Source organism: Amblyomma maculatum, chromosome 2 (genome assembly GCF_055883805.1).
Source record: "Amblyomma maculatum isolate TAMU_Amacu chromosome 2, ASM5588380v1, whole genome shotgun sequence".
In the NCBI taxonomy this organism is placed as follows: domain Eukaryota; kingdom Metazoa; phylum Arthropoda; class Arachnida; order Ixodida; family Ixodidae; genus Amblyomma; species Amblyomma maculatum.
Genome location: NC_139345.1, coordinates 29,955,007 through 29,967,341, shown reverse-complemented (window position 1 = coordinate 29,967,341; position 12,335 = coordinate 29,955,007). Strand labels below are relative to the sequence as shown.

The 12,335-nt window shown below is 48.6% G+C and overlaps 1 protein-coding gene across 1 annotated transcript in view; it reads right to left on the bottom strand.

The window, feature by feature from the left end:
* The window catches only part of LOC146198263 (uncharacterized), an 80,742-nt gene that overhangs the window by 7,300 nt on the left and 61,107 nt on the right, over nt 1-12,335 (bottom strand). Inside the window, exon 5 of the mRNA XM_084592578.1 lies at nt 839-1,061. Within this exon, the coding sequence (XP_084448704.1) occupies nt 839-1,061 (223 nt within the window). The remainder of the gene's footprint in view (nt 1-838; nt 1,062-12,335) is intronic.

The window sequence follows — 12,335 nt, the reverse complement described above, 5'->3', positions numbered from 1 at the left end:
TTTTCTCTCTTTTTTCAATTTATTTTATTTGAACCATAAAGACGTGGGAAGGCTCGGTAGAGACCGAGACCTCCTGTACTAGCCTGGTGCAGAGCGAATATGCAGAGTTTGAAGTTATACGCATTAATTCTCTGCTAACTATATGCGAAATACAACGAGCAAAGAAATAAAAAAGCACTGAGAGCATGTAGAACCGCTGCATCCTGATTTAAAGATAGAAAACAAGAATAGACTCTTCTACCTCTGCGTTGCCAGTGTAACCGAACATCTAGCACCAGATCTCAACCATCCTGGTATGTGAAACGAGTTAAATGTAAGCAAAAAAAGCTCATCGCAATGCACATTTCATCGACAGCTGCATGCCACTACCGGTGGAAGTGTTTGAAACACACCTCTGTGCTCTCCAATAACTGCCAACGGCAAAATGCGAACGAATCATACGCAGGAGATAAGCGGGATTTGATAGACTGCTTATTTTATGATGTTAAAACAAAGGCAAATAGTGTGCTACAACTAGGCCCTTTTTCTTACCGCCCCGTTCACCCTCCGGTCGAAAATATTTTCTTCCCTGGTGACTGTGAGGCTTCGTCCCCAGAACGCAAGGCCGCAAAACATTTTTGAAGAGAGTAACTATTAACGCAGTTACAGCCACCGCAATCACCCGATTCTGTTGTTTCTCTCCTCGATTATCGAGTGACGTCATTATCTTCGGATCAATCAATGACTGCCATTCTAGTCGGTGAGTGTGATGCGTTGCACGTGAAGATGACACAGAGACCTCGTTAATTAGAAAACTAGCACCTCTCGGTGAGGAACGAAATGGGATAATTTCACTCACCACGGCGGGCAGGGCAACGAGACGGTCTCCTTGGGAGTCCTGCAGAACCAGCATCGCGCAGCGCGCCACCAAACGGCGGCAGAGCGCGGCCAACGCAGCCTCGCTGCCGGACTGCGGTCGCAGTAGCACCGGCTCGGCGATTACCAGGCTCTCGCAGGCTGCGCCGCGGGGCAGCAGCCACAGGGCGTGCAAGCGACGCAGCGATGGCCATCGGCACGGAGGACTGCACCCGGAGAACGACGCCACCGAAAAGAAAATTAGAGATCTTACATATCTCCTAAAGCCCCCCCCCCCCCTTTTTTTTCTTACCGCCCCGTTCACCCTCCGGTCGAAAATATTTTCTTCCCTGGTGACTGTGAGGCTTCGTCCCCAGAACGCAAGGCCGCAAAACATTTTTGAAGAGAGTAACTATTAACGCAGTTACAGCCACCGCAATCACTCGATTCTGTTGTTTCTCTCCTCCCGTTGTGCCCCGCCGGGGTGGTGCAGTGGTAAGACGCCCGACTACTGTCCGGAATACCTGGGTTCGAACCCGACCTCGGCGGCTGCGATTCGATGGAGACGAAACGCAGAGGCGTCCGTGTGCTGTGCGATGTCAGCGCACGTTAAAGATCCCCAGGTGGTCGAAATTACTCCGTAGCCCTCCACTACGGCTCCCCTTTCTCTCTTTCCACTTTCACTCCCACCCTCATCCCTTCCCTTACGGCGCGGTTCAGGTGTCCACAGAGCAAGTGTGACAGATACTGCGCCTTTCCCTTCCTGTGAGCCAACCAACCAACCAACCATCCTCCCGTTGCCTCGCAAGGGCCTTTCCCTCTCCTGCCCGTCTTCTAGCCTCCGCAAGCCAAATTCCCCTTCCTCTTCCACGTTTAGCGGGAGGTGGGGCGTGGTGCTCTGCGTGCACAGAAACTAAACGGGAGAGGGAGCCGCTGCATTCAGTCCAGCCGTCCGGTCGTGACGAGGGGAGAGCGCGTAGCGAGCGACGGACACAATTAGTCGTGTACGCATATCCTTCACCCGTCAGTCAGCGAGACGGGCCAATTGATGTCGTTGCCTTTCTGACGTGTCTCTCGGCCCGACGGGCAGCGTAGAGGACGGGGAAGCTGGTTTCCTAATGGAGAGGATGAGAGAGCTCTGGTTCGTGCTTTTTCTACCTTGCAGCGCGCGTATCGCTATAGCATTTTGCACAGACTATTTCCGGTACCTGACCGAAGCATTGGGCTCCTTTGCTTAAAAGGTCACACCATAGAGCGTGGTGGCTACGAGGAGAGATGAAACGCGAGTCCACGACGCAGCGACCGCCGCTGTCTCTGATGTTGAATAATAATAATAATAATAATAATAATAATAATAATAATAATAATAATAATAATAATAATAATAATAATAATAATAATAATAATAATAAATATATTATTATTATTATTATTATTATTATTATTATTATTATTATTATTATTATTATTATTATTATTATTATTATTATTATTATTATTATTATTATTATTATTATTATTATTATCTGGCGCAGTATCTGTCACACTTGTGTCTGTAGATTTATTTTGCGATTTATTTATAGGAAGGGAAAGGCGCGGTAACTGTCTCACTTGTTTTCTGTGGACACCGCAACCGCGCCGTAAGGGAAGGGAGTAAGGTGGGGGTGAAAGTGGAAAGAGAGAAAGAGGAGCCGTAGTGGAGGGCTACGGAGTAATTTCAACCACCTGGGGATCTTTAACGTGCGCTGACATCGCACAGCACACGGACGCCTCTTCGTTACGCCTCTTCGTTTCACTTGTGTCTGTAGACACCGGAACTGCGCCGTGAGAAAAGGGAGGAAGGTGGGAGTTAAAGTGGAAAGAGAGAAAGAGGAGCCGTAGTGGAGGGCTACGGAATAATTTCGTCCACTTGGGGATCTTTAAAGTGCGCTGACGCCTCTTCGTTTGATCCTAATCCGGCTTATACATTCAAAGATATCGTAAATTACTACCAATCTAGCCACAGCCTTTACCCCCGCCCGTGTAAAGGCCTTTCAAAGGCGGATGAGCGGCTCTTACTCCGCCTCTATACCAACACACTGCTGTGCCCGGCAGCTCTAAAACACTTCGACCCTGCTTTCTCTGGCAGCTGCCCGCACTGTGGGGTGGTGTCTTCGGACATCTACCACATGGTGTGGGCCTGCAACTCAAATCCGGCTATCCCCCCTAATCCCAGCCCAACACGGGAGGACTGGGAGGCGACCCTGCTCGGCTGCTCCGACCTGAAGGCCCAACGGGCCTTAGTCGGGCGAGCCCGAGCGGCGGCAGACGCCACTGGGGTCCCGAACTAGGGACCTCCACTTAGTGTTTGTGAGGGTTGGCCCCTTCAGGGTCAGCTCACGCATAACCTCCTGTATTTGTCCTATATAAATGTTTTCTACCACCACCTTCGTTTCACTTGTGTCTGTAGACACCGGAACTGCGCCGTAAGGGAAGGGAGGAAGGTGGGAGTGAAAGTGGAAAGAGAGAAAGAGGAGCCGTAGTTGAGGGCTACGGAATAATTTCGTCCACTTGGGGATCTTTAAAGTGCGCTGACATCGCACAGATGTCAGCGCACGGTAAACATCCCCAGGTGGTCGAAATTACTCCGTCAAAGATTGTTTCGTTGAGTGGGCTAATTTGCAAGATGCTGCTAGTATAGTGCGGCGATTTACAACCCAAGTTGTGAAGAGGTTGCATATTGGTAAAAACTTTCTCACGAGAGAAATGTGTCAAACGGGATGAAAGGGCGTGTCGGATGGACCGAACACGACCCAACATGGACCCAACGCGAAAGCTTGAGAAAACGGCATTTTTATTCCGATGCAGATTATCACAAAATGGGCATAATTTTCAATAAGCTTTTTTCCACTGGAGGCTAAATGGCTCCTGAAGGACTCAAGCATTCAGGGGTCATCATTCAGTCGAGTACGCTTTCTAAACTCGCAATGAGGTGCAAAAATATAATCACCATCCCAGACGTTTACACTCGCATGTATTACCACAATTAAAAAACAGAATGAAAACTTTCAAAACAATATTACACGCCATATGCCCAGTGCAAACAAAAAATACAGTAACTGGGTGAAATGTTCAAAAGAGACACATAGTCATTTCACGGTAACAGCAGTTCATCTAATGTAAACAGCAAAAGTCGCAAAAACTGTAGCATGAAAGACCATATAAATTTACAATTTTACTACTTCGATGCGTAGCGCTGACGACTGTGGTAAGCGCTGCGCACGCGGATGCACGCGTGTTACGCTGATAAAATAGCGGAAGGGGGTTTAATTATTTAATTATTAGTTCCGTAAAATTAGAGGGTCTCAGACATCTCTCAAGAAGGACCGCGCGTCTCTTGAAGGAGTATGAAAAGAGGACGGCGCTGAGGCACAAATGTACGAAGGGTAGGACCGTTCTGATTGAAGCTTCTGCAGTTTCATTGAATCCCATGAGCCATAGTGCTCATGAAAGGGGCACAGATTTACGGCGCTTACTATCGTCTGTGAGTGTGGTACGTTGGAACTCCTCAAACATTGCCTGCAGATGGCTCTGCATGGAAGTGAGGGCAGCAGTAAGAGTTGCATTAACTTCCTTTCGCAGAGTTTCTTCCAGCTTCTGTGTCTCTTGGGCGCGTTCCTGTCGGATTAGCCCCAGCATGTGGAATCAGACGCTGTGACCGGCTGCGGCCGGCGGGTAGGCGAACGGCTCTTGCGGCCCTTCTGTGAGCAGCTGCGTTGCGGAGTCTGGGAACGAGTTCGGGTGTCCATTGTTATCTTGTCCTTGGTTATCATCTCCCGGAGACGCTGATTTTCGCAGCGTAGCTCAAATATTTCTGCTCTGAGGCTCTCAATGACCTCGGCTAAACCTAGAGAAGAGATCTTTTCAGCATATGATAAAAAATTCCTGGTTACTGCACTTACCAGACACCTGCTATCCAACATAAAAGCGGCCGTTCTGAGGGACGCTCGCTGCCGGCGCGCCATGCCTTCACGGATGGTTCATATACTTCCACGGCTGCAGTTGTTGCATTCGTAGCAATTACACAAACCGGCCGAATTTTGTCAGTAGGCCGGTTTAGGGTCGAATTGGCAAACAGCGCGTATTGCGCCAAAAAAATAGCATTTGGAGAGGCATTGAGGTATGTGAAGCATCAGAATGGACGAACACCTGTCCACATCTACACAGACTCTCTTTCACTCCTCAATGCCCTTTCAAATTATTCCACATTAGACCCACAGATTGATACTGTCAAACAACTTCTAAAAGCGGTCGCCTCTATTCGCACAGTGAATCTATTTCATGTCCCAGCTCATTCGGGCGTCGTAGGGAACGAAATAGCTGACATAATTGCATCCAAACCATATAAATCAATTCGAATTCGATATTCTGCTCAATCCAAAAATTCCGTACGTACGGCATTGAAAAAATCAGTAAGAGCGAAATGGCAGGCCTGGTGGCGGGACAGCAATGAGAATACACTAATTTATAATTGGATACCAAACGTATTTAACATACCTCAAAATTTCCCTCCGTCGAAGCCGTTGGTTACATTACTAACGAAAAACGGTCACTTCCCGAAGTATTTTAACCGCTTTGGACTCACTACCTCGTCGGCCTGTCCATGCGGTTATGGCGAGGGAGATGTGTTTCATTACTTGACATCATGTCCCATCACATCACATTTGGTGTCTCGACTATACCTAACATTCTGCCGAATGACCAACAAACGGCCAACTGGAGACGTTGGCTTGACGACAAAAGATGTTGCGCGCTATTAATGCGCATAGTATCAATGGTTAGTTCTAACCTACTTGATTACACACGAACACAAACACGTAAAATGTAGCTGCAGTTTTTCCTTATCTGGGGAGGGTCATTCAGGCCATATGAGGCAGACATTCATGCCAGCCCTCTCCGGAATGGAGAAATGCAGCTGTTACCATATCAGATTATTGATTTTTATTTCCGTTTTAACTTTTTCCATTTCACCTATTTTTTTATTTATTTATTTATAATTATATTTCAATTTTCCAATCTTCTAATTTTTCTCTTTACTAATATTTTAAATAAAAGTATCAATTTCATTGCTGCTGTTGTATTTTTTTTAATATTATTTATTTATTTTTATCACTTCTTTTCTCTAATCTAATTATTGTACATATTTTGTACAGAACAGCTAATGTATATATATAAATAGTGTGAGCACTGTGTGGCGCTTCATCTTCCACACTGCTGAACGTGCTGCTTCATCTTCATCCTGCTCCCTCTTGTAGATACCCATCGTCATCGCGGAGTGTGTTTGGCTGCAGTGTGCGACCAAGGCTTCAGGTCTGTAATAAAGCCTGATTCCCCGAGTCCGACCTTCGCGTTGCCTTACACGTGGTGGAGGTGCGGGGTAATCAAGGCGCACCTCCACCACGTGTAAGGCAACGCCAACGTGTAAGACGATTCTCTTAAATTAATTAATGTGTCCTTTTATTTGACGGATGTGGCCAAAACGTGGTTTCTAAATCATGAGTCGACGATTCCGGATTGGGCTACCTTTAAACAAAAGTTACGCCAGATTTTCTGCGCTCCTACTGTTCGCACGGAGTCCGCCAAAAAGAAGCTAGAAGCCCGACTTCAGCGGTCCAATGAGACCTATACCTCTTATATCGAAGACGTTCTCGCACTTTGTCGGCGCATAAATGCCACCATGCCAGAGGCCGAGCGGGTTCGGCACGTCCTTAAAGGTATTGGTCCACTCGCCTATAACGCCCTGGCCGTGCAGAACCCAACCACAATTGACGCCATCATATCGACTTGTCAACGCCTTGACGAACTACAGTCAATACGCCTGCAGCCTGATCCCACTTCATTTGGTTTCACTGCCGAAGCTGACCTCCGTGTGCTTATTCGCGAAATAATTCGTGAAGAGCTCTCGGCTCAAGGTAATTCGTGCCGCCCTGCATCTGAGCCACATAATTCAAGTGCCGGCCTGCGTAGCATTGTTAAAGAAGAGCTGGCCTCAATGACCCATTCCCCGCCAACATCGGTCGCTCCTACCATCCGTCAGGTGCCAACGTACGCCCAGATCACGTCCTTGCCGCCCGCAGTTGGAGCACCTACGCCACCGGCGCCTACCACTGCTCATGTCGCTGCATTGGCACCACCTGCCGCGGCGCCGACATACTACCCCAACTGGCGCCCAGCCCGCCCTGTGTGTTATTACTGCGGGTACCGAGGCCATATTTCCCGCTTCTGTCGTCGCAGGCTCCAGAATGAACGCCGCGGCTACGAATCATTTGAAGCAGACTACCCTCCTCGCTTTTCCGGCTCTAACCACCGTTCATTCCCTGATTATCCCCGACGTTCATCACCCCCGCCAGAAAGCCCCGCTCCGCCTGCTGGTTACAGGCCTTCAAGACGCCGTTCTCTTTCGCCTTTTCGCCGCTCCACCTCGCCTCTCCGTCAAGCTTCTCTGACGACCCCCCGCCTGTCGGAAAACTGACCACTGCAGTTTTAGGAGGGAAAACTGCACTCTTCGGCCATCCCAAAAATCCTCCGGAACGTCCCTGGAATATTATTTTAGTGCGGGTTGAAGGATTATCTGTTGAGGCTTTGGTTGACACGGGCGCCGCTGTTTCTGTGATACACACTGACTTGTGCTCCCGCTTGCGAAAAGTGAAAACGCCTTATGATGGACCTGAACTCCGCGGAGCTAATGGTGCAATAATTCGGCCTTCTGCAAAGTGTACTGTGCGAGTTTTTGTTGATGGTGTCCGCCACCATGTACAATTTGCCGTGATGTCACCGTGCGCTCACCCAATTATTTTAGGCTGGGATTTTCTGTCTGCCGCATCAGCCAGCATTTCGTGTCGCGACAGGGTCATTTACATGAACGAGAGCGATCCGTCTTCTGAACCTCCCGAGCCCCGTTATCGCCTGCTTGCCGCTACTAACTCAGTGTTGCCCCCTGGATGCGAACAACTTGTCGCGCTTACTTCTACTGACATTGATAACGGAGATGTGCTAATCGTGCCTTCTGATCGCCATCTGACCCGCGGAATCGCGCTACCACCAAGTCTTGTTCGGTTTGAGCATGGCACAGCGCTTGTCGCTGCTTCGAACACTTCCCCAGAGCCCATTGTGCTGACTAAAGGGACATGTTTTCCTTGTGTCCTGGACATTCACCCGGTGTCCCTCACCACCCTTACCGCCCCCTCTTCCTCACCAGCAGCTTCTTCCGATGCTTCTCTCTGTGTTCTCTTTGGCACCATCAATCCTGACCTTCCTGCGACTCAACGCCAAGCTTTGCAGGAATTACTTCGAAAACACCAAGCCTCCTTTGATGTCACTACTCCGACCTTGGGCCGAACGTCTTCTGCACAGCACCGCATTATTACAGAAGGTACTTCTATTGTTAGCCGCCGCCCTTACCGTGTTTCCTTATCAGAACGTAAAATCATAGAAGATAATGTGAATGATATGCTCCGGCGAGACATTATTCGGCCATCAGCTAGCCCCTGGTCATCTCCGGTCGTCTTGGTCAAAAAAAAGGATGGGTCCGTGCGTTTTTGCGTTGATTACCGCGCACTTAACAAAGTCACTCGAAAAGATGTTTACCCTATGCCACGAATTGACGACTCCCTCGACTGTCTTCAGGGCGCCGAATATTTCTCCACTTTGGATTTGCGTTCCGGTTACTGGCAGATACCGATGCACGAAGCCGACAAAGAAAAAACCGCATTCGCTACTCCCGATGGGCTTTACGAATTCAATGTCATGCCTTTTGGACTTTGTAATGCCCCCGCTACGTTTGAGCGCATGATTGACACTGTTCTTAGAGGACTTAAGTGGAAAACATGCTTGTGTTACCTGGACGACATAGTTATTTTCTCTGCAACTTTTTCTGATCATTTATGCCGCCTTGATCAAGTACTAACGTGCCTGGCATCCGCCGGTCTCCAGCTGAACACAAAAAAGTGTAATTTCGCCAAGAAAGAAATCAAGATCCTGGGCCACCTCGTCAGCCGCGATGGCATTCGACCCGACCCTGACAAGCTTGCTGCAGTTTTGAACTTTGCACGGCCTCAGCGGACTAAGGAACTACGCAGTTTCCTTGGCCTGTCTTCGTACTTTCGCCGTTTCATTCGAAATTTCGCTACCATTGCTGCACCGCTCCACCGCCTCCTTACAGACCGTACTACTTTCAATTGGTCCGAAGAATGCGAAAAAGCTTTCCAAACCCTAAAGAATGCCCTCACTTCGGACCCTGTTCTCGCTCACTTCGACGACACTGCTGCCACCATTCTTCACACCGATGCCAGCAGCCTCGGTATCGGCGCCGTACTTCTGCAACGTGATACCGCTTCTCGGGAAAAGGTAATTGCGTTTGCCAGTCGAACTCTAACACTAGCGGAACGCAACTACACCATCACTGAGCAAGAGTGCCTAGCCGTCGTTTGGGCAGTTCAGAAATTCCGCCCCTACCTTTACGGCCGCCATTTCACGATCGTTACCGATCACCACGCTCTGTGCTGGTTATCAACCCTCAAAAATTTGACTGGACGCCTGGGCCGTTGGATTCTGCGTTTGCAGGAGTACCACTTTGATGTCATATTCAAATCGGGACGCAAACATCGAGATGCCGATGCTCTTTCCCGCTGCCCGCTCTCAGAATCACCACCTAGTGCTTCCTCGAGCCTTCCTGCGTGCACCCTCGACGTCCCAATGTCGTCCAGAGCCCCAACCTTAACCTGTGCTTCTCTTGCCGCTGCTCCAGATCGCTACGCCATTATTTCAAACCAGCGAGCAGATCCCTACTGTATTTCCCTAATCAACCTTCTCACCGGTGCTTCTCACCCTCCTACCGCTAGGATGCGCAGGCAACTCCAAAAGTTCAAACTTGACAACGGCGTGCTCTCCCGTTATATTTATTGCTCCGAAGGCACCCGTTGGGTCCCCGTTATTCCGAAAGCGCTTCGCACCCGTATCCTGGCGGCTTTCCACGATGATGCTACAGCCGGTTACTTAGGCTTTCATAAAACTTACCACCGCGTGAAAGCCCGTTTATTCTGGCCAGGCCTCGCCTCAAGTGTGGCAAAATACGTCGCCTCTTGTCTGCCATGTCAGCGCCGCAAACGGCCCACTTCTCCTCCTGCTGGCCTACTACAGCCGCTACCTTGCCCTGCTACTCCCTTTGCCGTTGTTGGCATAGACTTATACGGGCCACTTCCATTGTCCGCACGAGGTAATCGCTGGATCGTCACCGCCGTCGACCACCTAACACGCTACGCTGAGACCGCTTCCCTGCCTAATGGCTCAGCACATGAGGTCGCGACCTTCTTTTTGGAATCGCTCGTACTGCGCCATGCGGCCCCTCAAGTGCTTCTCAGCGATCGTGGTCGGACATTTCTGTCGAAGATTGTAGCCGAAGTTATTGAGGCCTCAACCACACATCACAAATTGACCTCCAGCTATCACCCGCAGACCAATGGGTTGACTGAGCGGTTCCACCGCACGCTTTCTGACATGTTGTCTATGTATGTCGACCAGGACCACCGAAACTGGGACGTAATACTTCCTTTTGTTACGTTCGCCTACAATACGGCTGTACAGCGGACCACAGGTTACACCCCGTTTTTCCTCGTCTACGGCCGTTCTCCCGCTACCTTTCTTGACGCCTCTTTTCTTTCTACACATGCCAGTTCCTCATCCTCTCTTCCTGACCAGTTCCTTTCCCGAGTGGCCAAATCACGCCGGCTTGCTCGCGTCAACACGGAAGCTAGCCAGGAAGACCGCAAGTACCGCTATGATGCAACCCATCGCCAAGTTTCGTTCCGTCCCGGCGACGAGGTGTTACTTTGGACCCCATTACGCACTCCTGGCCTTTGTGACAAGTTACAGCACCGTTACATTGGTCCTTACACAGTTCTTGCAAAAACCTCCCCAGTCAACTATCGCGTCTCCCCTGTTTACCCTCCTCCGGACTGTCGTTACCGTGGCACTGAAGTTGTCCACGTTTCACGTATGAAACCTTTTATTCGGCGCAATCCTGCGGACTAATTGCGGCCAGGCTGGCCGCTTGAACTGCGCGGGCGAAATAGTGTGAGCACTGTGTGGCGCTTCATCTTCCACACTGCTGAACGTGCTGCTTCATCTTCATCCTGCTCCCTCTTGTAGATACCCATCGTCATCGCGGAGTGTGTTTGGCTGCAGTGTGCGACCAAGGCTTCAGGTCTGTAATAAAGCCTGATTCCCCGAGTCCGACCTTCGCGTTGCCTTACAATATTATTATTATTTCCTTTTTCTCCCAAATAATATGTACATATAACTTCGATTGTATTATGTCTTGTACGTCTTGCTCTGCCTTTTCGCCTTTTTTCTTTATTACAGATTGGAGTTCACAAACCCAGCCTATACCTGCATCTGCATAGATCTTCTACGTTTATTTTTATCCTTTTTGTGTGTGTTTTTTATTATTTATTTATTTATTTATTTTCTTATTTTACATTATCGTGTTATCAATAAACTTAATTTCATTCTATTTATTTATTTATTTATTTATTTATTTATTTATTTATTTATTTATTTATTTTTCTTAGCTGTTTTATTATTATTTTTATTATTTCTTTCATTTTTTCTTTTCCTTTCTTTTCTTACGTGTGTGTGAATTCTTCGGGCACTTCTATAGAAAAAAAAATCGTAAATTAAACCAGCTCTGCGAGGACTGCCCATCCTCTGCTCGTTGAACCCTCAGGACATAGACGCGTTACCGTGCCAAATTTTATTTTTTCAATTGGCTTTTTCCACCAAATTAAACTTTTGGCCGACTGGGCCCAATTCATTTTATTTTGATTAGCTTAAGCCTGTTAATGCTCCGCAGGTGCAGGCATTTTCTCATTCCGTTTTATTTTTGAATTTATTTTCTAACAGTGTCAGGAATGAGACTTTGAATTGGAAATTGGTTACTGCACTTACCAGACACCTACAATCCAACATAAAAGCGGCCGTTCAGAGGGACAGGCGGCCGTCTTAATCCGAAACGATTGTCCTTCCACTCAGCTCTCGCTTCATCAGTCCCTTTGCTCTCCCACTCGTGAGACTGTTGCAGTAAAAATCTTCCCCCCTGGCCAAAAACCTTTCGTCGTGACATCGGCCTATTTCCGGCCAGGTAACGTCATGGCAGAACCCTGTACCTGGCTTCCTGACCTTGAAAACGCAGCACACCCTTGTCCTATTCTTATCGGCGGAGATTTCAACGCACATCACGCAGCCTGGAGCTCATCTCAGCCTAATCAACGTGGTAAACACCTATACGACGCTCTTGATCAAACTCTTCTTACCCTGTGCAACGAACCTAACAAGCCGACCCGTATCGGTCTCCATCCCTCTCAAGCGTACACTGCACTGGACCTCACATTGTCATCACCGCGTCTTCTTCGGCGCTGGGAAGTCCTTTCTAATTCTTGGGGTAGTGATCACTTGCTCATCTTGCT